The sequence below is a fragment of the Berghia stephanieae genome, chromosome 1 (assembly GCF_034508935.2).
Source record: "Berghia stephanieae isolate SIO BIC M18660-M18661 chromosome 1, UCSD_Bste_1.3, whole genome shotgun sequence".
In the NCBI taxonomy this organism is placed as follows: domain Eukaryota; kingdom Metazoa; phylum Mollusca; class Gastropoda; order Nudibranchia; family Aeolidiidae; genus Berghia; species Berghia stephanieae.
In genome coordinates this window covers 80824791-80845362 of record NC_088360.1, presented here as the reverse complement: position 1 = coordinate 80845362, position 20572 = coordinate 80824791, and the positions used below count along the sequence as shown (strand labels likewise).

The 20572-nt window shown below is 33.9% G+C and overlaps 2 protein-coding genes across 2 annotated transcripts in view; both read left to right on the top strand.

Annotated features, from left to right (window-relative positions):
- LOC144958663 (mRNA export factor-like) overlaps nt 1-13956 on the top strand; it is a 34419-nt gene extending 20463 nt beyond the window's left edge. The window contains exons 3-11 of the mRNA XM_078890786.1: nt 3338-3433; nt 4345-4437; nt 4952-5038; nt 8089-8175; nt 8482-8553; nt 10475-10582; nt 11920-12102; nt 12565-12759; nt 13777-13956. Coding sequence (XP_078746912.1) covers nt 3338-3433; nt 4345-4437; nt 4952-5038; nt 8089-8175; nt 8482-8553; nt 10475-10582; nt 11920-12102; nt 12565-12759; nt 13777-13869 — 1014 coding nt within the window. The 3' untranslated portion in view covers nt 13870-13956. The remainder of the gene's footprint in view (nt 1-3337; nt 3434-4344; nt 4438-4951; nt 5039-8088; nt 8176-8481; nt 8554-10474; nt 10583-11919; nt 12103-12564; nt 12760-13776) is intronic.
- Nucleotides 13957-20188: 6232 nt separating this feature from the next.
- The window catches only part of LOC144958731 (ATP synthase F(1) complex subunit delta, mitochondrial-like), a 9991-nt gene continuing 9607 nt past the window's right edge, over nt 20189-20572 (top strand). The window contains exon 1 of the mRNA XM_078890903.1: nt 20189-20392. Within this exon, the coding sequence (XP_078747029.1) occupies nt 20204-20392 (189 nt within the window). The 5' untranslated portion in view covers nt 20189-20203. The remainder of the gene's footprint in view (nt 20393-20572) is intronic.

The window sequence follows — 20572 nt, the reverse complement described above, 5'->3', positions numbered from 1 at the left end:
TATTTCATAATGACTGGCTAGTTTAATTTTGCCAGTACTGATTTATTGACCTCGTATTTACCTATTTAGAGATAAGTGACTGAAGATAGATGTTTGAAACCACTTTTTTTGAGTGGTAGATGGCATCAATTGTGGAATGCCCCACTCACAACCAGATGGAAGATTGTGTCCAGGGTTTGATTCCCATCATTGTAAAGTTATTATTCTCCTTTGTCTTCCTTCACTTATCCACTCTTTTCATTTCTTGTTATTATTAACATCAAGTGCCCACTCCACTTTTCTGAATGACATTCATTATGATTTTTATTCATCTGTCATTTGTGTCACCCCTCAAAACAGTATTATGTTTGGGATGATTTAGATGTTGAAGACTGCATTCATAGCGGTAAAATACCAGACTTTGGTTGACTTTTTTTGCTTTTTTTTTGTACAAAAAAACGAAATGTCATATCTTTGTTGACAACCATAACTTAAAAAAGAGATTTTTCGGCTTCTTGTTCACGTCAACAGAATACTGTATTGAAACAACATGTCACAGTTGATTAAATTTGCTGGTGTTCAAATGCTCACAAGTATTTTTTAAAAACTGAAACTGATTATATCCTATGAGCTCCAAAGGGCAAGTAAACTTAATTCTTGAATATGATTCTTTCTTGAACTACTATCCTTAACAATCAGCACAACTGACACACCTGATGTTTATATGACCACATCTTATAGCCCAGGTTGAGGTTGTAACGGCTCATCACGGATTTTAAAAAAAAATCACCATGGCTTATCAAAAATGATTAGATTTTTGGGAAAAAAAACATTTTATGGTGAAACTCAATCACTCAATGAAATGATATTGATTTATTTTAGATCGAAAGGATAGGATGGGAAAACATTGTTATTAAGTAGAACTTTCTTTTTTATCATATAAAATGGAAATTATAGAAGTAGAATTGTATATAGATATAGGAATATATATATAATAATATATATATATATATATATATATATATATATATATATATATATATATATATATATATATATATAAGATATATATATATATAAGAGAATTATAGATTCCTGCATGAATTTTGCTTAACATTTACAGTGATGCCAAAACTCTGGTTTCACCGGAAAAAAACTCCGGTCTGGAACAAAAAATTCCGGGCTCCGGGCAACTTCCGTCAATTTGTTCCAAGGCTACCACCCCCCCCCCCCCCCCCCCTTTCCAACCATCATCACTACCACTACTACTGTAACCACCACCACATCACCATTACTACCACTACTACTACAACCACGACATCATCATCAGTACCATAACTACTACTGCAACCACCACCATCACATCATCATCATCATCATCACTACCACTACTACAACTACCATCACCATTACAATCACCACCACCACATCATCATCACTACCACCACTACTACAACCATCACCACCACATCATCACTACCACTATTACTATAACCACAACTACCACATCATCATCACGATCTCTACTACTACAACCACCACCACCACTACATCGTCATTACCACTACTACTACAACCACCACCACCACTACATCGTCATTACCACTACTACCACAACCACCACCACCACATCATCATCACTACCACTACTACTACAACCACCACCAGCATCACATCATCATCACTACCACTAACAACAACCACTATCACATCTTCATCATCACTACCATTATTACTACAACCACCAACACCACATCATCCTCACTAACACCAGTACTACAATCTCTACCATTAGGTTTTGGCGCTTTACTTCATTTGAAATAAGGAAACTTTGGAATTTTACTTGGCAATGTGTTTTATGTATCATAATATAATTCTTATCAGTGATCTATTTAGAACTATACAATATGTAAACACAATACCATTCCAATTCCTTTTTCTTGTGTGCGGAAATTCCTCTTTCGGCATTGACATTCCTACGAGTGGTGTCTGAAACTCCTGTGAGCCAAATTTAAAGTTGGCGTCTCTGCATTTAGGTAGTTTAATCAGATGGACTCCACTATGTAAAGTCAAGATGAACTTAAACCAAAGAAAATTAAGAAAATATCAAGCAATTTTCAAAGTTAAAAGTTTGATTGTAACTTCCTTTCCATAACATTATGGAGTATTTTGAACTTGGTCCATTTTAAAGTCCACCTTGTAATTGCATGTACAATGTATCTCAAGAAATATTGAATTGAATTCCTGTCTCTCTATCACTATTTGAGCTTGAGACATTCAAATCTAAAGACAAGTGCTTTACCAAAACAACATTGGTATTCTCAAAGGTTTATATTTTTTATTATATTTAAATTGCTGTAAATGCAATTGAAAACAAATACAGTGGTCTCTGTTTATAAGCGTGGTTCTCGATTATCAAGCGGAGCATGCTTATAAGCGGATTCAGATTTTTAGCTGTCTATATTGAATTCTCATATTACAGTTGCATTAAAAAAAAGATTTGTTGAGTTTCAAAATGTAGGACATAATGGTTTGTGAGTTGTGAACCATACGTCACTCGCACAGCATTTTGATGGTTTCTGTTAACCATGATTGTCAATCTTTTATATTTAAAAAATGTGGTATTTTTTTTTTTTAAATGTAGTTTTTGTTGTAATTTTTAAGAAATGGTTAGAATATTGAGCATGCTTATAAGTGGAGTTCGTTTTGATAAACATGCTCATAGGGGGAGCTTATATAGTAAAAATTGTATACCATTCCCCAAGCGTGCTTATAGTCCAGATCATGCTTGCAGAGATGCAAACCAGTATGGGTTTCCCGTATTCTGTACGATTTTTCTCTGAAATACGGGCATACGGTTTTATCATGAAAAATACGGGATTTGGTTGAAGTGAAAAATCCACGAAATTACGATCACAACACGAAAAGTGTTTTCATGCAGAAGAACTTATTTTCTTTGTGTCTTTCTGTCATTTCTTGAGATAATTTGCCTTGCTATTGTTCGCGCTGATATCGATTTCTGCACGGCGCAGTGAATACAGGTTTTTGTCCTAAAATACAGGTTTTTGGTCTTGAAAATATGGGTTTTCAAAAGACTAGGTTGGCATCTCTGTGCCTGTAGCTGGAGTGCTTAAACTTATGGAATTCACTGTACTTTGCAAGATGTTTGAAATCTATTTACAATGAGCAAGTACATACTGCAGAATGTATTTTAAGGTAAAAAATACATGGTTAAGTGTATGCATGAAATCAGACCACCAGCTTTACTCCCTCATACTTACAGCAATTACTTTTTGACTGACATTTTAATTGCGTTTAGTTGAAATTTATTTATGATGTTGTTTGTTGTGATATGTAGGTAAGCTCCCCTCCAGACGACAGTGTGAGTTGCCTCAAGTTTAGTCCTGGCACACTACCAACCACTTTTCTTGTTGCTGGAAGCTGGGACAACAATGTATGTATTATGAGAGATTGATTTATTATAAAATTGACTTGGATACTGACTTCTTTAATAAAAACAAAACAAAAGAAACCCTGTACTATTTAAATATGTGTGGTGATCTGACAAAATTTATTGGATATTGTGCTGACTGTTTTCGAGATATGAAATATGGAGAAATAAAACATGTAGAAAATGTAAGTTTAATGAATTGATATACATGGAGATTTATACCTAATAAAGATATTTTCAGATTTCAAACTGCATTTCATTCAGGAAGAATTGCTTTGTACATTTGCGCTAACTTCAGGACTTCAAATCTTTTCACCACATGGCAAGTGTTGTCATGCCACTACACAATGTCTATTGTTGTTACTTCACCCATAAATCAAACTTTTATCACCTGTATTAATCCAGTTCTCATGCAATTTGTAACTCAATGCCTTTGTCTAGTTTATGCAAACATTTGAAATGAGCTTTAGTTGCAAAAAGATCGATATTATTTATATTAAAACTTTGACTAAACCGACCCTTGTCCAGTGTCTTTTTTCTTCACTTTTTCATGCTATAGAAACCTGGGTCTTATAGCTCTGAAGTACTACTTTTTTTTTATTGCTAGTTTTTCCTAACTATTCACCCAGTAATGGTTTAATTTACAAATAGCAGGAGTATTCGTCAACAAAGATGTTGGGGTGTGTGTGTGTGGGGGGGGGGGGGGGGTTAGAAAACTACTGTTATTTTCCTTTTAAATGATGCATGAACTGTGATCAATTTTCTTTGCCTCAGGTCTGTAAAAGACTATTTTAATCATTGCTTATTTTATTTTCCTCTTGCTAAGAAGTAGTTTGTTTATTCTCCTTAATGGCATTTTTATCATTGTCATTGATGGTGATGGTTACATACATATTTTTGTTATTTTTTGACAGGTAAGATGCTGGGAGGTTCAGCAAAACGGACAAACAATTCCAAAAGCACAACAGACGCACACAGGACCCATTTTGGATGTAGACTGGAGTGATGTAAGAAAAGTCTTTAATGACTGTGATTGACACTTCCAAATCCAATTATATATGTGTAATAGCAGATCTTGTTTCTGTTGATCTTTGCAATAATGTTATTCTCATATCAGTCTTTAGATTTCTATTTTTTTAATGTGTACCGTCAGATGGGATAAGTTTGCTTGCAAAGGAAATTTTGCCTCTGTAGATTTGAAATTTTTGAGTATTTCCAGATTTGTTGCATGTGTTTTCATTAATGAATTCATCTCTAATAAAACAATAAACAAATAAATAAATAACTGATGCAAACCCCAATACAGTCTTATTGATCTAAAACAAAAAATGGAAGGTTTGCATTGGAAAAAATTACGTCAGTTAACAGTGATGATTTCAATTTGTTCATTTATATATTTTTTTTTTTTAAGAGAGAGAGAATGATAAACTGAGAGGGATTCATACTTTAACCAATTTATACTGATAGGGATTCATACTTTAACCAATTTATATCTAGGTTGTACTTTGACTTAATTTGCAGGATGGAACCAAAGTATTTACAGCATCCTGTGACAAAACTGCCAAAATGTGGGATCTTAACAGCAATCAGGCCATTCAGATTGCACAGGTAATTCAAACTCACTGATCCTTATGGAATCAATTTAACATTGTAGCTCCTAGTTTGATATGTAAGCATTTGCAGTTTTACAACATTGATTATATATATTTTTTAACTGATTAGCCAAAGATTGATGAGCAAGAGAACATGGTCCATTCAAATCGACTCGTCTAATGGACAAATTATATCAGAACCCCATCAACTTCATTGTGGTGTCCCTCAGGCCCCTGTTTTTGGACCACTCTTGTTTTCTCTCTATACTGCACCATTGACGTACACCATCGGATCATTCCGTATTAACTACCATCTTTTCACCGATGACACGCAACTATATTCCGCTTTTCATCCAGGACAAGAACAGACAGTGAAATTAAATATTGAAAATTGTTGCTTAGCTATTAAGACTTGGATGTTAGAAAATAAACTAAAATTAAATGCTTCTAAGACAACATTATAATCCAACACGGTCACTAAGGTCATCTGATGATTCTTGATGTCCCAAGAACCAAATTATTCCTTAGTAATAAGTCTTTTTCCGTAAGTGGCCCCATCTTGTGGAATGCGCTCTCCCCAGGACCTGTTTTCATGAACGATGACTAGATTTAGTAATTTACTACTAGTCTAGCAAGTTTCTTTAAAAAATCGGATTTCATGAGCGCTTTTTAGCTCGGACTAGCTAGTCACTTGCCTAGAAGTGGGCGTTGTAAGGACAGTGACTAATTCGGCTTTTTTGTGCAGGTAACATCACCTCTCTATTACATGAAGATAGGAAAGATAGACATGCCTTCATCCTTACAACACAAAAGATTTCCAAACTGGAAATTAACGACACACATGATATTGACTGTCGACTGTTATAGACTGCAATGATGCCCATCATCAAATGTCAATTCTATATTTAGGCCAATGGCAGTTTCATTGACACATTGTACACAGAGATTGAAACTCAAAGAGATTGAACAAAAAAAAACCCCAAAAAAATAATTACACAAAAGATAAAGTGTGTTCTGATTAATCACATTATTTCAGTTAATTGCAATGTCAACAGAATAACTCCACTATACTTTCTAATCATTTATTTTATTGTTCTTTGATGCAAACCATTTAATTTCGGAGTCTTTCTCATTCACTCTCAATGACCGAGCCGATAAATTCAGGTTTTTAAAAGTTTTTACTCATAAAAATGTGTACTTTCAACGATCTACACTTATCTTATAGTTTTTTTAAGCCAGTGTCAATGGCAACAAGACACTTTTTGCCTCTGTCATTCGTAACCGACGTATTTTCTTTCCGAAGTGAAGCGCACTCAATCTAAAAATAGCTGCTATCTTGTTGACTCTATAACGTCACCTAGTAACTAGACTCAGACTAAATCATGAAGTCTTGCAAATGACTAAAACTTAGTCCGAAGGTGCCGTGATTTATGTCCCAGACTTGCTTAGTCAGCTCACATGAAATCCGATTTTTTCAAGTCATTTACTAAAGTCAGAGACTAAGCGCTAGTCCGCGTTCATGAAAACTGCCCCAGATGTTAAACTAATTAGAGATAGTCAGTCTTTCAAAAAACACCTTAAGACAGAACTTTTTTCCAGAGCTTGTGAATAGTTTTGCTCACAGAATACGCCTTAAATCTAATTTTTATGTAAAGTTTATTTTATTCCAGTTTTGACCTTAAGGTCAGACTTACAATTTCCACTGTATTACTGAACTTTTTTTTTTTTTTTTTTTTGTCTTTTGTTAGAATACGTTACTAATGTAAGCGAGTAATATTGGTGTAAGTAAGTATTTGTATGTTTGTGTTTGAATGTGATTGAGTTTGTTTGCATGTGTATGTGTTTGTTTCTTCACATGTATTCTCAAAATTGTCAAAGAATCAATGTTTGAATGAAAATAAATATTGTAAAGCGCCGCTGAGTACTTATGTGGAAGTTGAGCGCTATATAAATAACTTTATTATTATTATTATTATTATTATTATTATTATTATTATTATTATTATTATTATTATTATTATTATTATTATTATTATTATTGTTTTTTCCTTTTAAAAATCATATAAGTTTGTGAAGTATGACCACCTTAATCAATACCGATGGCAATTTCATCTTAAAGCACTTTCAAAGACCAAAGAATTTAAAAAATCAAATGCCATCCTTCAAGTTACAGGTAGATTTGAGTGAAAAAAATTGTCTCACTTCAATCAATCGTACATAGTTCAGATTGCAATCCTAGTTTTTAAAAATGGTAAACAACTACTTTCAATTTAATTACTCTTCTACTTCTGGGATACTGGCTAAATCCCACCAAAGGTGTTCTCCTTCCTTAAATGAGCTTCAAAACACTGAACCTGGTCCATAGCCTTAGCGGGTGCAGTCAGGTGAATTGAGAAGCAATGGTTAAAAACAAAGGACATAATCCATTATTGTGAAAGTGCTATGGAACTTCACAAATTATCAAACATTATTTTTCAAGTTTTATGCTAATTGAGACTATTATACCAGCCAGATGTTTTCACAATTTATCTTAACATTTTTGACTATTTAATGGCATCGGCTGATGAAACTGATGACATTGGCACAGTTAATTGTGTACATTTAGTATGATTTCAAGGTTTTTGAAAATTCCGTGTAATATTTTAATTATTGTATACGTATCTAAAAATAGTTTTTGACTCCACTTAATGGCATCTGCTGATGAAATATTTGACATTAGTATTCACATCATAATAAAAATATAACAAGTAAAGATAGAGCAGAATATTCTATCTCGAGTATGCATTAGTCATGCATGCATTTCTGTAAAAGCTTTTAATTAGCTTTAATACTTTGTAAGGTTTCATGGTAATAATGCGAGAATTTTAATGATGGGATAATTACAATTGGTATCAGCTGTAAGATCAATAGAAAATTGATTTTGGGAAGAAGAGGATATAGTAGGATACACTGGTTTTCATACACAATTGAATCATAGTTTTGTTTAATGAAGTCTCTCTCGCTCTCTAAACTGTCACTTTCCCTCATCTTCTCCTATTTTATTCATTATCCTTACTTTGTTTTCAGCATGATGCTCCTATCAAGACAGTGCATTGGATCAAGGCCCAGTCTTATAGCTGTGTCATGACGGGAAGCTGGGACAAGACTTTAAAGGTTTGTATGTCATCTGCCACTCGCAAACCATTCAACTCGGTAAAACCCAACCATGCAGGAGATTGGTAAAAATCTTCCAAGGATGTAATGATCAAATTGACATGACATATGTCAAAATAAAGCATTTTCATTGATAGTTTTACTCAATATTTTTAGATATGATGCATGATTGGATAAAAAGTGACCTTGATTTAAAACTAGAAAACATTTTATTCTTGATCTTGAATGGTTTGTGACGGAAGCCATCAATATGATTTGATTGTTTTGATTTTTATCATTGGTTTTGCTTCTTTTTTTTTTTTTCAGTTCTGGGATACCCGTTCAGCAACACCTATTTTGAGTCTTCAACTGCCTGAACGAGTTTACTGTGCTGATGTTGTAAGTTTAATTATTTATCTGTATATGATGAAATATCATTTTACTATCAGTAAAGATCCAGAACCTTGGAATTACTGGTCAGACAATGAAAATGAAAAAAAATCATTTCTGAGTGACATAACTCAACAAGTCATTTGTGGAGGTCAAACATTTGACTAAGCCAGGTTAGAGTTAGGTGTTCTAGGTCCTTTGCTTGAACTTATCTTCATTAACGACTTCCCTGATGGCAATTAATCCAAGCATCTATTTGCAGAGACTCTGCACTCTATAAACTATGTGGCGGCTATTTGGTCTTGTGGTATGACACTCACTTTTGGATCGGAAGGTCCTGGGTTTGAGCCTCTCTCGGCGCATAGTTGAGTCCTTGGAGAAGGCTCTTTATTCACATTCTCTCACCATACTCAGGTGTAAAATGAGTAACTGGCCGATGACAGCGTTGTCTCTGTCCGAAAAAAATGTAATGTCGCCTAACAGGCATTATGTCCCATCCTAAATTGTTAAATGTTGCTGTTGACCAGGGACCTGTTGTAAAGCGCTTTGAGCACATTTAGTGAATATTGCGCTATATAAAAGCTCATTTAAAATTAGTTTTTTAAAGCTTATTTATCCAATTAAAGACAGTATCCAACTAAAGAAGGACTTGGTAAAACTAGAATCATGTGAGTAAACATGGCGAGTGTAAGCAAATGGAACAATGACAATATCAAACAATAAAACTAATACCACCAGTAAACTTCGAGTACCCTCTTGATGGTTAACAGTCAGATAAAATCAAATCTTCCAGATATCTTGGACTAAATTATACACATAATGTCAATTGGTAATCTCATATCTCAAATATACAAGGTGTCCACCTAACTCATAGTTTGGTCAGATTTAAGGACTACAACCACCACCACCACATCATCATCATTCCTAATACCAATACAACAACCACCACCACCACCACATCATCATCATTCCTAATACCAATACAACAACCACCACCACCACCATATCATCATCTCTACTACCACTACCACATCATCACCCCTACCACCACTACTACTACAACCATCACCACATCATCATCCCTACCACCACTACTTCTACAACCTCCACCACATCATCATCATCCCTAATACCAATACAACCACCACCACCACATCATCCCATCACTACTACTACAACCACCACCACATCATCCTTACCACAACTACGACAACCACCACCACATTATCATCCTTACCACTACTACTACATCATCATCCCTACCACCACTACCACGAAAATCTTCACCACATCATGATCCTTACTACCAATACAACTACAACCACCACCACATCATCATCTCTACCACCACTAGTACTACCACATCACCATTTCTACCACCACACCATCATCATCCCTACCATCAATACAACTACAACCACCACCACATCATCATCCATACCACCACCATTACTACAACCACAAAACGTTGTAATTACACTTTAAACTTTTGAAATTCCTCCCAGTGGTGTCAGAAATTGCTGCGAAACACATTATTTTGGATTGCATCTGTGTAAATTTTAATGAAATTCAAATTGATAGATTATCGTTATATGGATGGGTCTACGTGCTGGAAAATTCCCTCCTTTTTTTGTGACCAATCATTCTCACCCAAGATTTCTAGACAAAGACCAAAAAGAAGAGGAAGAAGAATAACAATCACCTTTTGCTACCTTAATTGTACAATCATCATCATCCTCACCATCATTAATCGTCATCATTATCATTATTATTATTGTCATTATTATTATTATTATTATTATTATTATTATTATTATTATTATTATTATTATTATTATCACCCTTCCTCTCCTCTTCATCATTTTGTTTTATTACATTTCTGCTTTTCTTTGTCATCATTAACATCATGATTGGTTTTTTGCACAAATAGAAATACCCAATGGCAGTTGTAGGCACTGCTGAACGCCTCATCATTATCTACCAGTTGGACAACCAGCCACAAGAATTCAAGAAAATGGAGTCTCCTTTAAAGTATCAGGTAAGGTTTGTTCACATTGTTATTTTAGATGCATTTACACAACACAAAGAGAGAAATAACACTAACAGAACTGACTACATTGTGGGACAAAATTATGATGACAAAAATTATAATAGAAGATAATATGCTTCACAATGAACGACAATTCTTTGTCAATACTTAGCATGCAATAGGCACAATGTCATTGTGTTTGTATATGCATATCTGTAAAATCGTTCGTAGGCATGGATGTCGCTACAATGTCATGTCTAGCTGATCCTAAAATCACAAGTTTTTTTTTGTTTGTTTGTTTTTTCACAAGAATGTCGTTTTCAAGAGGGCCATTTTGAATGAGGCAGTAATGAAAACAGAATTGAAAGTGACTTAAGAGGTGAATTAAATCTTGATCTGAACTGGAGAGCCAGTCACATTAGAGCTGTAACAAGACAACTTGATGTTCGAAATACCCAGTTTTAAAACTCAGTACATCGGATATTGAATTGAACTGTATCGCTTTCAAATCAATACATATCCAATGGTAATAAACAGAATAAAGCTTAAAAACCTATAGACATTCAAAATTCTTCAAACAATTAATTGTAAATAATACCCCAACCATTATTCTAGCCAGTCTCATACTGTGTAATGCTCAAAAGATATCAATTTGCATTAAACACTCACTCTTTGATGTCTCTTTTAGGAATTTGTGCGATTTAACAGCACCCATGTTTTGTATTGCATTAGATTAGACATTCCTTGCTGAATGTGTAGGTTTTGAATTGAATAGCCTAGAGAAATAAATTTAAAAATCAGCAGAAAGTGTTCGATTTACCATGAGATGGGAGGGGTAAGAGATGATATTATGACAAGAGAGACGTTAATGTGTAAGGGAGGGGCAACAAATATTATTTTATTAAAAAACAACAAAAGTTTTCATCTTTCCTGGACATATACATAATATCTGTATATAAATGGCTTTAGGAAAAAATATCTTTAAAGCCTCTTTAGTTGTAGTTAACTCTTAACAAGGTATTCATAACCTTGAGCATTTTTGCCACAATATGCTTTATTCCCACTTTTGAGTGGTGCATGATTTCTGTTTCATATCAATTTTTTTAAGCTCATAAACTCATTGCTTTTGAAGAGCTAAATTGAAAAGAAAAAATTAATGAGTGTTAAAAAGTGCAGTACTTAGCATGATCAAAATATACGAATCAAGAGCTGAAGAAAACTTACCAATGTGTCCAGTGTCCAGTGGAATCTTTGTATATGTGATGAGTAAATTATAGATTGTATTACGAGTTATACACTTTAGCTAATTTCAATTCACGATGATACCTATTCAATTCTTTCTACAGCACCGATGTGTTAGTATATTTAATGACAAGAAGACCAACACACCTACCGGGTTTGCGTTAGGAAGTATTGAAGGAAGGGTGGCCATTCAATATGTGAATCCAACCAACCCTAAAGACAATTTCACATTCAAATGCCATAGATCAAATGTGCCACCCAGTGGAGGAGTACAAGATATATTTGCTGTAAGTGTTCAATAAGTTTTTGTCTTATATCTGTCAGTTTCATTCAGCCTCCCAAAAGTAATTACCAGTTGTTCGTAATGGTATTGAATATGTATGGTTTGAACCAACAGAGTCAGTCAATATATCAGATGAACCAAAAGGGCCTGAACTCGGACAACTCACAGCTTCTCAAATCACAATCAATATCTTGCAAAAAAATTTATATGAAGATGGAAACTTACCAAGTACAGACTATTAAAATATGAATATTTTTATTAATCAATGAAAAAGTAAATATTGACACAAAAATATGATGCAAATTTTAAGCATCACATGTAATTATTGATTCATATCTTTTCTTTTTTTTTTTCTTTTTTGTTGTTCTTTACTTCAAAAAAGGCTGCAGACATCAGCTAATTACAGATCATTGAAATATCCCCATTCACATATTACTGATTTGTTCTATTTTACATCTTTCTTCAGGTGAATGACATTTCATTCCATCCTGTACATGGAACTCTTTCTACTGTGGGTTCTGATGGCAGGTTCAGTTTTTGGGACAAGGACGCTCGTACAAAGTTGAAGACTTCAGAGCAATTTGATCTTCCCATTACTACCTGTGGATTCAATGCTCAAGGAAATATCTTTGGCTATGCTTCCAGCTATGACTGGTCTAAGGTATATTTTATTACAAACTGAGCTTTTATATAGCTAAATTTGCTCAAAACACTTTATAAAGGATCCCAATCCAACAGCGACACTTACCATATGAAGCTGTGCCAAAGGTTTTTTTTGTGACACTCCTTTTCTTTGCTTTCATCAGATTTTTTTTTTTTTTTTTTGGGGGGGGGGGGGGGGGGGGGAGTGAGTTAAATAATAAAAAATCTATTTAAAGACACGGCGATGTAGCATCAAAATTATTATCTATAGCATTTTAAAGTGTCAAAAGATTGTGGACAAAGTTGATACGATGTCCACACTTTTTTGAGAAACTATTACTGCTGTTCTATTGGATCTAAAGCCCCAGTTAGTGGGTTTTTCTATTTTTGTTTGTTTCATTATTCGATAGAAACTGCTGAAAACGAATGTTGTGGTTAGTTTTTCCAAAAATAATTTATTATTGGAGTATTTTTGTGGCAAACGTCACAAAAACTACTGTTTGGCACAGCCTCATGAAAGGACCAGACATGGTCCAATAATTTTTCATTTAAAATAAAATTATCGTTCTTATCATAGAGATGATGTCAATAAAAAATATCTTAAGTACAAAATAAAATATACATAAAATAGAAATATATGATTTGTTTGTAACATTATGCTGGAACATTGTAAATTCACCATCATGAACACTTTCATAATGTAGGCAATGTGAGCATTTGCAAATATGAAGCATAATGGATGCAAAAAAGGAATTATCAGTTTGTGACCAGACCATTGCGAAAGCAAAGGGGAGATCTAGTTTTTATAGGCCCCTGACGGAGCTAAGGAAGACCAGCATTTCTCCACCAACTAGACATTCAAACATGAAGATAACATAGGGGGAAACGAAAAAGAAGAAAAGTGAATATTTAGGAATCAATACAATCAAAACTTTTATGAAATGATTTTTCTGAATATAATAATTATTTACCAATGAATAAAAGAAAATTATAGTCTTAAATTATTATTAATTATTTTTGTTTTGGATTTTTGCAGGGTCATGAGGGATATGAACCACAGAAGATGAAACCGCACATTTTCCTTCGGTCATGCTTTGATGAGTTGAAACCCAGTGCAAAGCGGACTTAACTAGCCTAGCTCAGTTTATTTTATTGAATATGATTCAATTTATTTGTTTTAATTTGAGAAATCATCAATAAAATCTCCCTAAGTCAACATGTTTGTGTCATATTTTCAAAATGTGATTGTTTATGAATGTCAATTTTATTCATCGCTTTCCTCTTTTTGTTTTTTTTTTGTTTTCAAAAATCAAATTGAATCTGTCATTTTTTAATAATATTACCAATGTAAAATAAAACATTGAATGTCAGCGCTTTCTTCGTAAAATAATATCTCTGTCTTGTACTTATCCTCTTGGTATATTTTTGAAGAGCGCATAAGGCCTATAGTGGATCTCCATCTGTTGTCGATAATGTTGTCTTTGTGGTTTGTTATTTGGCAAACTGGTGATCCTGTTTCATCTAAATATAGTAATGTGTTACACTTTGAAGAAGGTCCTATTCAGATATCTGAATGAGAATTTACTGGGTGGGGATCCTGACCTCCCATAGTGGGCAGGGGGGTACATACTGTGTCTTCTATCCCCTTATATCTGTTTTCCAACTTGCTTTCTGTCTTTGTCTTGGCATGAGATTACTTGGTTTTGTCCTGGCCCTGGCCAGATACCCTGGCTGAGAGGGAAACAGTCAAATATATGGTTAGAATTTTGGGAGATGATATTTATTTCCTCGTAAATCATCTCTCTGTTGTGCATTGTATTATGTTTTGTTTACATATTATATTATATGATTTGTGAACATTTGAGTGTATTCCTCTTTTGGGGACCTGTGCTTGTGTCTAGATGAGACTTTTAGGTGATCTCAAACTAAGTACTTTGATAGTGTGCTCTTGGAATCTACATCTGTTTCCTATTTGAACCAATTCCCCTTTGTCTTACCTTTTCTTGGGTACGTTAATTGTAATTCTAGAACTTTTTACTATCCCATTTTCTTCCTTTCTACTGGCGCTTATATGACCTTGATGTGTTGCAAGCGCCGTAAAATCTTTAAAAACAAACAAACAAACAAAACAATGAGAATTTAGAATTCAGTTGTCTTAAACTTGCCAAATGACTACATCCTCTTCACAAAAGCAGCATTTCCTATCCCTGACTACATTATATATGGATGTTGCTGACTGTAATAGTATGATAATCAGGCAATCCATTTGTTACTTTGGTCACTGACCACTTATTGATCATAATTCCAGCAGCAATGCAATGAGATGATCGGTGATCCAGAAAAGAGTATACTCTGCTTTTTCAATTTGATGTTGGGAGTCTTGAACTTTTGAAAAGTGGTCATCCGATTTCTGTATTGTTAAACAGAAAGCAACTGTTACTTGCTACTGTTTGGCTAGTCTATTGAAAAGTGTTTTCCAACAGATCTAAATGACCCACTACCTAATCACTGTTTGGTGAACAAGGGATCAGAAAAACCGATGCACTGATGCACCTAAGATCAATACAGTACTCACTGGGTTCTAGCACGCTCTTGGGAGAATCCAAAAAACATGCTAGAATCCAAGTATAAACTGAAATCTGATGCTCATGGGTAACAACGTTTTATGTAGATGAATTTGTTCACCCGGCTCTAGCGTGCAGTGTTGGAATTCAGAGTGCTAGAATCATGCGAGAACTGTATTGGTCCCATGTTTGTGGTGAGTGCTCCACAAAGTAAGGGGGAAGCAGAGAGGACAACAGGTCATCAAAAGTGGTTAGTGAGATGTCGAGCGAGTGCTGCCATATTTCTTGATGCGCAACTAGGAATGCAGGAGGGCAATTTAGTTACTATTTAATCACTTAGATTTGAGCTAGATTCATTTTGATTTGTTGATGGAAAATAGAAAAAAGGTAATATTTTCGATAATAAACAAAATTAGAAAACATTGTACCTTTACTATGTACATTTTGGGCTCAGTTCCATTGATCAGTTTTATATTAATAGTAATGTTAAACCCAATTTTCTAATAAAAATCAAAATGCAAACAATTAAATTCTCTTTCTAGATTTTTGTACTCTTATTAAAATGTTACTAATAACTACAAAATCGGTTAATAATTTTGTTAATTATATGATTCCTTTATGCGAAAAATGGCCCAAAATGTGGTTATGCAATAACTGAAATTAGCCATTTTTGAAGTCGTGTATTCCAAAACGTTTCAAAGGTAGAAAATTAAAAATTGGTAGATGGCTGCAAAGTGTTTTAAACAGAGCGCTCAATTGTTTTTTCAGACCTCTGAAATGACAATTTTTTAGTTACATCAAAAGACAAATGACGGCTTAGACTTAGAGCAAAACATAAAAAATCGCAAAAAAAAAAAAATAAATAAATAAATAATAATAATAAATCGGAAAATTGGTAAACTTTGAGAATTTTAGGTCATAATATTTTTTTTTTTGTTATCTTATATTATAACTATTTTTTGTATCAAATTAAAAAGAAAGTAAAGCCACAAAATCCAGAATTGCCAATAACAGCACTTTTAAAATAGAAATCAATCGGGAAGAGCAGAACACTGGTTAGATAGCGTTTTATTATGAAATTGTATCATATTTAAAAAGACAGGTAAGAGCGCAACCCATTAAACGATCAGAAAAATGACAATCAAGAAATATAATAATAAAAAGTCTAGAAAAAGGATGCTTCAGTGGATTACATAATCCGTCGGTAAATGCGACCACAGCTAGTCAATGCTCGCACATATCAGAAGAAACCATAGAACTAGGATGTAAACAGTTTTAGTTGGAAGAAACAATTTTTTTAACGCCTTATTTCGAGAGCTCAAAGCTATATGCCGGGGTTTCGCACTTTATATATATATATATATATATATATATATATATATATATATATATATATATAATATATATATATATATATATATATATATATATATATATATATATAATATATATATATTGCCGTTTTCTAAGTAAAATAGGTGACATTTCAATGGTTTATCCGATTCTTTATTCGAGGCAGACATGTACAAATATGCAGGTCTGACATCCGAACATCCTTATGGGTCTAGTTTAAGTTTAACATTGCTGTAATGGACAGCATTTTGCGTCTTTTTTTTTTTTTTTAAGATTTCCATTACAAAAATGAGCCCATAAGGAATTGGGTTATCAGACCTGCAAATAAATGCACGTCATTCGAGGCTTATTTCGAGAAAAGAAAAGAAATATAGCTTCGTTTTTTGTTTGTTTGTTTTTTAATGTGCTTCATGTATTGTATGTACAAGTGGCCGATATCTTTAGAAAGAATAGCTTGATCACTTTAACTTTTAAATAAGACTATATTTATAGCTCATTACAGTCAACCGTTATCGAGATATCAGATTTTGAAGACGACCACCCTCGAAATCCATAAATTTTCGTCACGGTGTTTTCACATCACCCCCTTTCCTCACTCGAATGTCTCAAACAAAATTGACAACCACAAACATGAAATCATATTCAAAATAAAGACTTTTAAAAAACGATCTTTGTCATGTGCTGAGGCCGGACTTCAAGCTTTGTCTGAGACTAGTTACAAGGATACATCATAGTATATTTCATAGCGTCGAGAAGATGGCAGCTATTTTTAGATTGAGAGATATTCGATTAGGAAGGAAAATACATTGGTTACAAATGACAGAGGCAAAAAGTATCCTGTTGGTATTTAAAAAGTCTACAACCACAATGCCAAACATAAGGTTGACAACCCAATCTCTGAAAAGAAAGATCCGGCTGATCGATGCAGTTGAAAAGTCTTGCAAGTGACAGAAAATCATCTTAGAGGAATTTGACATACCAACTTCTCTGGTTAATTCGATGCGACCAAGCATCGGAAAGCGCAACATGAAGAGCCATACTTATTCTAGATTGGCTTGCTTTGTTCACTAGCATTTTTACTCATTTGGTTACACTCCGGTTAAGTTGATTTTCGGTTATGTCTATTTTTTTTTCTGTTCCCCATCGTTTTATCCGGAGTCTATGGTATAATCAAATTGCTGTCTACCATTGGTAATAGGTTATGGTCTTTAGACTATAGTCATAATTCCTATCCAAGCTTAGAGATTCTTCTCTATAGAATTTTCTGTTGAATGGCATTGATGATTTGCACTTACTTGTAGGTCTGATAACCTGGTTTTATTGTTGTTATGACTCTCAAACCAACACAAAATATTTTCCTTTACAACTCTGTTAAAACAAGCCCATATTTGAGTTCTGTTATCAGACCTGCAAATATGTGCACTGCCAACAAAAATAATTTTTCCAATTAGAAAAAACAAAGATTATGTTTTTGATTATATGCGCTATTTAAAAACTTCAACGGTGATTATTTTCAACTTTCGGATGCTTTACGGTACAATTTCATGACCTATGAAGATAATATGTAATATCAAAATCAGTGGCTTCCAGTGTTGAATTTTTCAATGTCTGCATGTGGCCCTTCAGCCATTTCCCTCCGTGCTCAAACTCCTATCAATATATTAATATTACAGTTGAACTTGTGTGAAGACGTGGGACTCCTTTGTTATTATTATTATTATTATTATTATTATTATTATTATTATTATTATTATTATTATTATTATTATTATTATTATTATTATTATTATTATTATAATAATAATAATAATAATAATATAATAGTAGTAGTAGTAGTAGTAGTTATAGTAGTAGTAGTAGTAGTAGTAGTAGTAGTAGTAGTAGTAGTAGTAGTAACAGCAGCAGCAGCAGCAGCAGCAGTAGTAGTAGTAGTGGTAGTAGTAGTAGTAGTAGTAGTAGTAGTAGTAGTAGTAGTAGTAGTAGTATTACTATTATTACTGCTACTAAATTCTACTATTATCATTATTATTAGTATTATTATTATTATTATTATTATTATTATTATTATTATTATTATTATTATTATTATTATTATTATTATCATCATCATCATTACTCTCATTATTATCATTATAGATAGATGGATTAGAAGCACAGTAAGCATTGCTTACCCAAGACTTTCAAGTTCATTGCCTATAATATTGCAGAGGAATGTAAGAAGAGCGTCTACAAAATATTCATAAATTTGAATGAAACATTGGGAATAGGAGGCTAATAGTCAAGGAAGAACTTATTGACTGCCATAGTGACAAACGGCCTGGTGTGACGCGATGAAGAACGAGAGGAAGAGAGAGACTAGCAAAGCACGTCACTACCGCCGGTTCCATCAACATAATAAGCTAATAATAGAGATAACTGATTTGCTTTCGCTCGCCGCTATATTATAATATTAAAAGTCACGACCAGAGCTGGCAACTCGCTTGTAGCAAATATTTTCGGACCCTGGTACTGGTAAACATTTTCAAATTTGCTTGCCTTTCAAGAATCTATTATGTAATTACAAAACAAGTGAGAGCCCCCCCTCCCTCTGTGTGTGTGAGAGGGAGAGGGAGATATACATATACAGCGACTTGACGTCATCACTGCATATGATAGTGCTAAGTTCAGAGATTTTTTTAAAAAATGACACTAGCTACGAATGAAGATGACGTCTTTCCGCTCTTTGTTTTTATTATCAGACCGCCAGTTGAGTGAAAGCCCCCACTAAAAAAAATTTTTTTTTAAAAATCAAACTATTTACGTACGCATAGATTTGTATGTTGGTATGTTTCATCTGGCAGGCAACTGTGAGTATATAATATGGAGTATGATAAGGATGGTGTTATAGGGGAATGGTGAAATTGAAGGATTGTAACGGAAATATTAGGAAAGTTATTGTGATGATGATGATGATGATGATGATGATGTTGTTGATGCCGATGATGGTGACGATGACTACGATGTTACTAGTGTGCATATGTGTGAGTGTGTCTATGTCAATATAATATTGTATTGTTATAAATGTGTAACCAAATGGCAAATTGCCTTTTTTTTAGGACAATAAAGTATATTATTATTTTACATAAGAAAGTGTTACTTATAAAAGGATTTTTTGTGCTCTCTCTCTCTCTCTCTCTCTCTCTCTCTCTCTCTCTCTCTCCCCCTCGCAAACACACACACACACACACACACACACACACAGGCATGAACACACTATCACTAACAATAAAATAATCAGTTGCTATTGGTCCACAGGCACCGAAAAATATCTTATCAAACAAGTATCTTATAAGCATCTATATATTATTGAAATTGCACGTTCCTTCTTTTTCCTTCGGACATATATAATTTTCTAAATAAAAAATTTCTGTCCCCGAAATGTCCATTGTTTATTGTTTCCCCAGTATCTCTGTTCTCGATTCATCCGATTATTGTTTACACATCACGCAAGATGGTTCTCAACTTACTCTTGTAATTTTTCGAATGTCATGATACACGAATAAAGCGATGGTAAAGGTCATCGACGGTCACACTCGGTTTCCTCCCTTGTTGTCCTTGTCAAGTGCGATCATCATGGCTTCCCTAGTGAGACAAGTTCGCCGGGCTCCGTCCCTCATAAACAACTGCTCACGTTTGCTATCCACTTCAAATCGCCTTCATGGAGAGATGTCTTTTACATTTGCATCACCTTATGACGTATGTACCCACCTTTGAAATGAGTTAAATAGTCTGTGACGTAACGGATGCGGCTTAGCAAGAGTAGAGACAGAGCGAGGAGCGAATGAGATTGTTGAAACGGAGTGTCTACGTACACGGTAACTTTAGGTGGTTTAGTGAGCAGCAGCAGTGGGAGTCAAATTTTACTAAGTTTTAGGG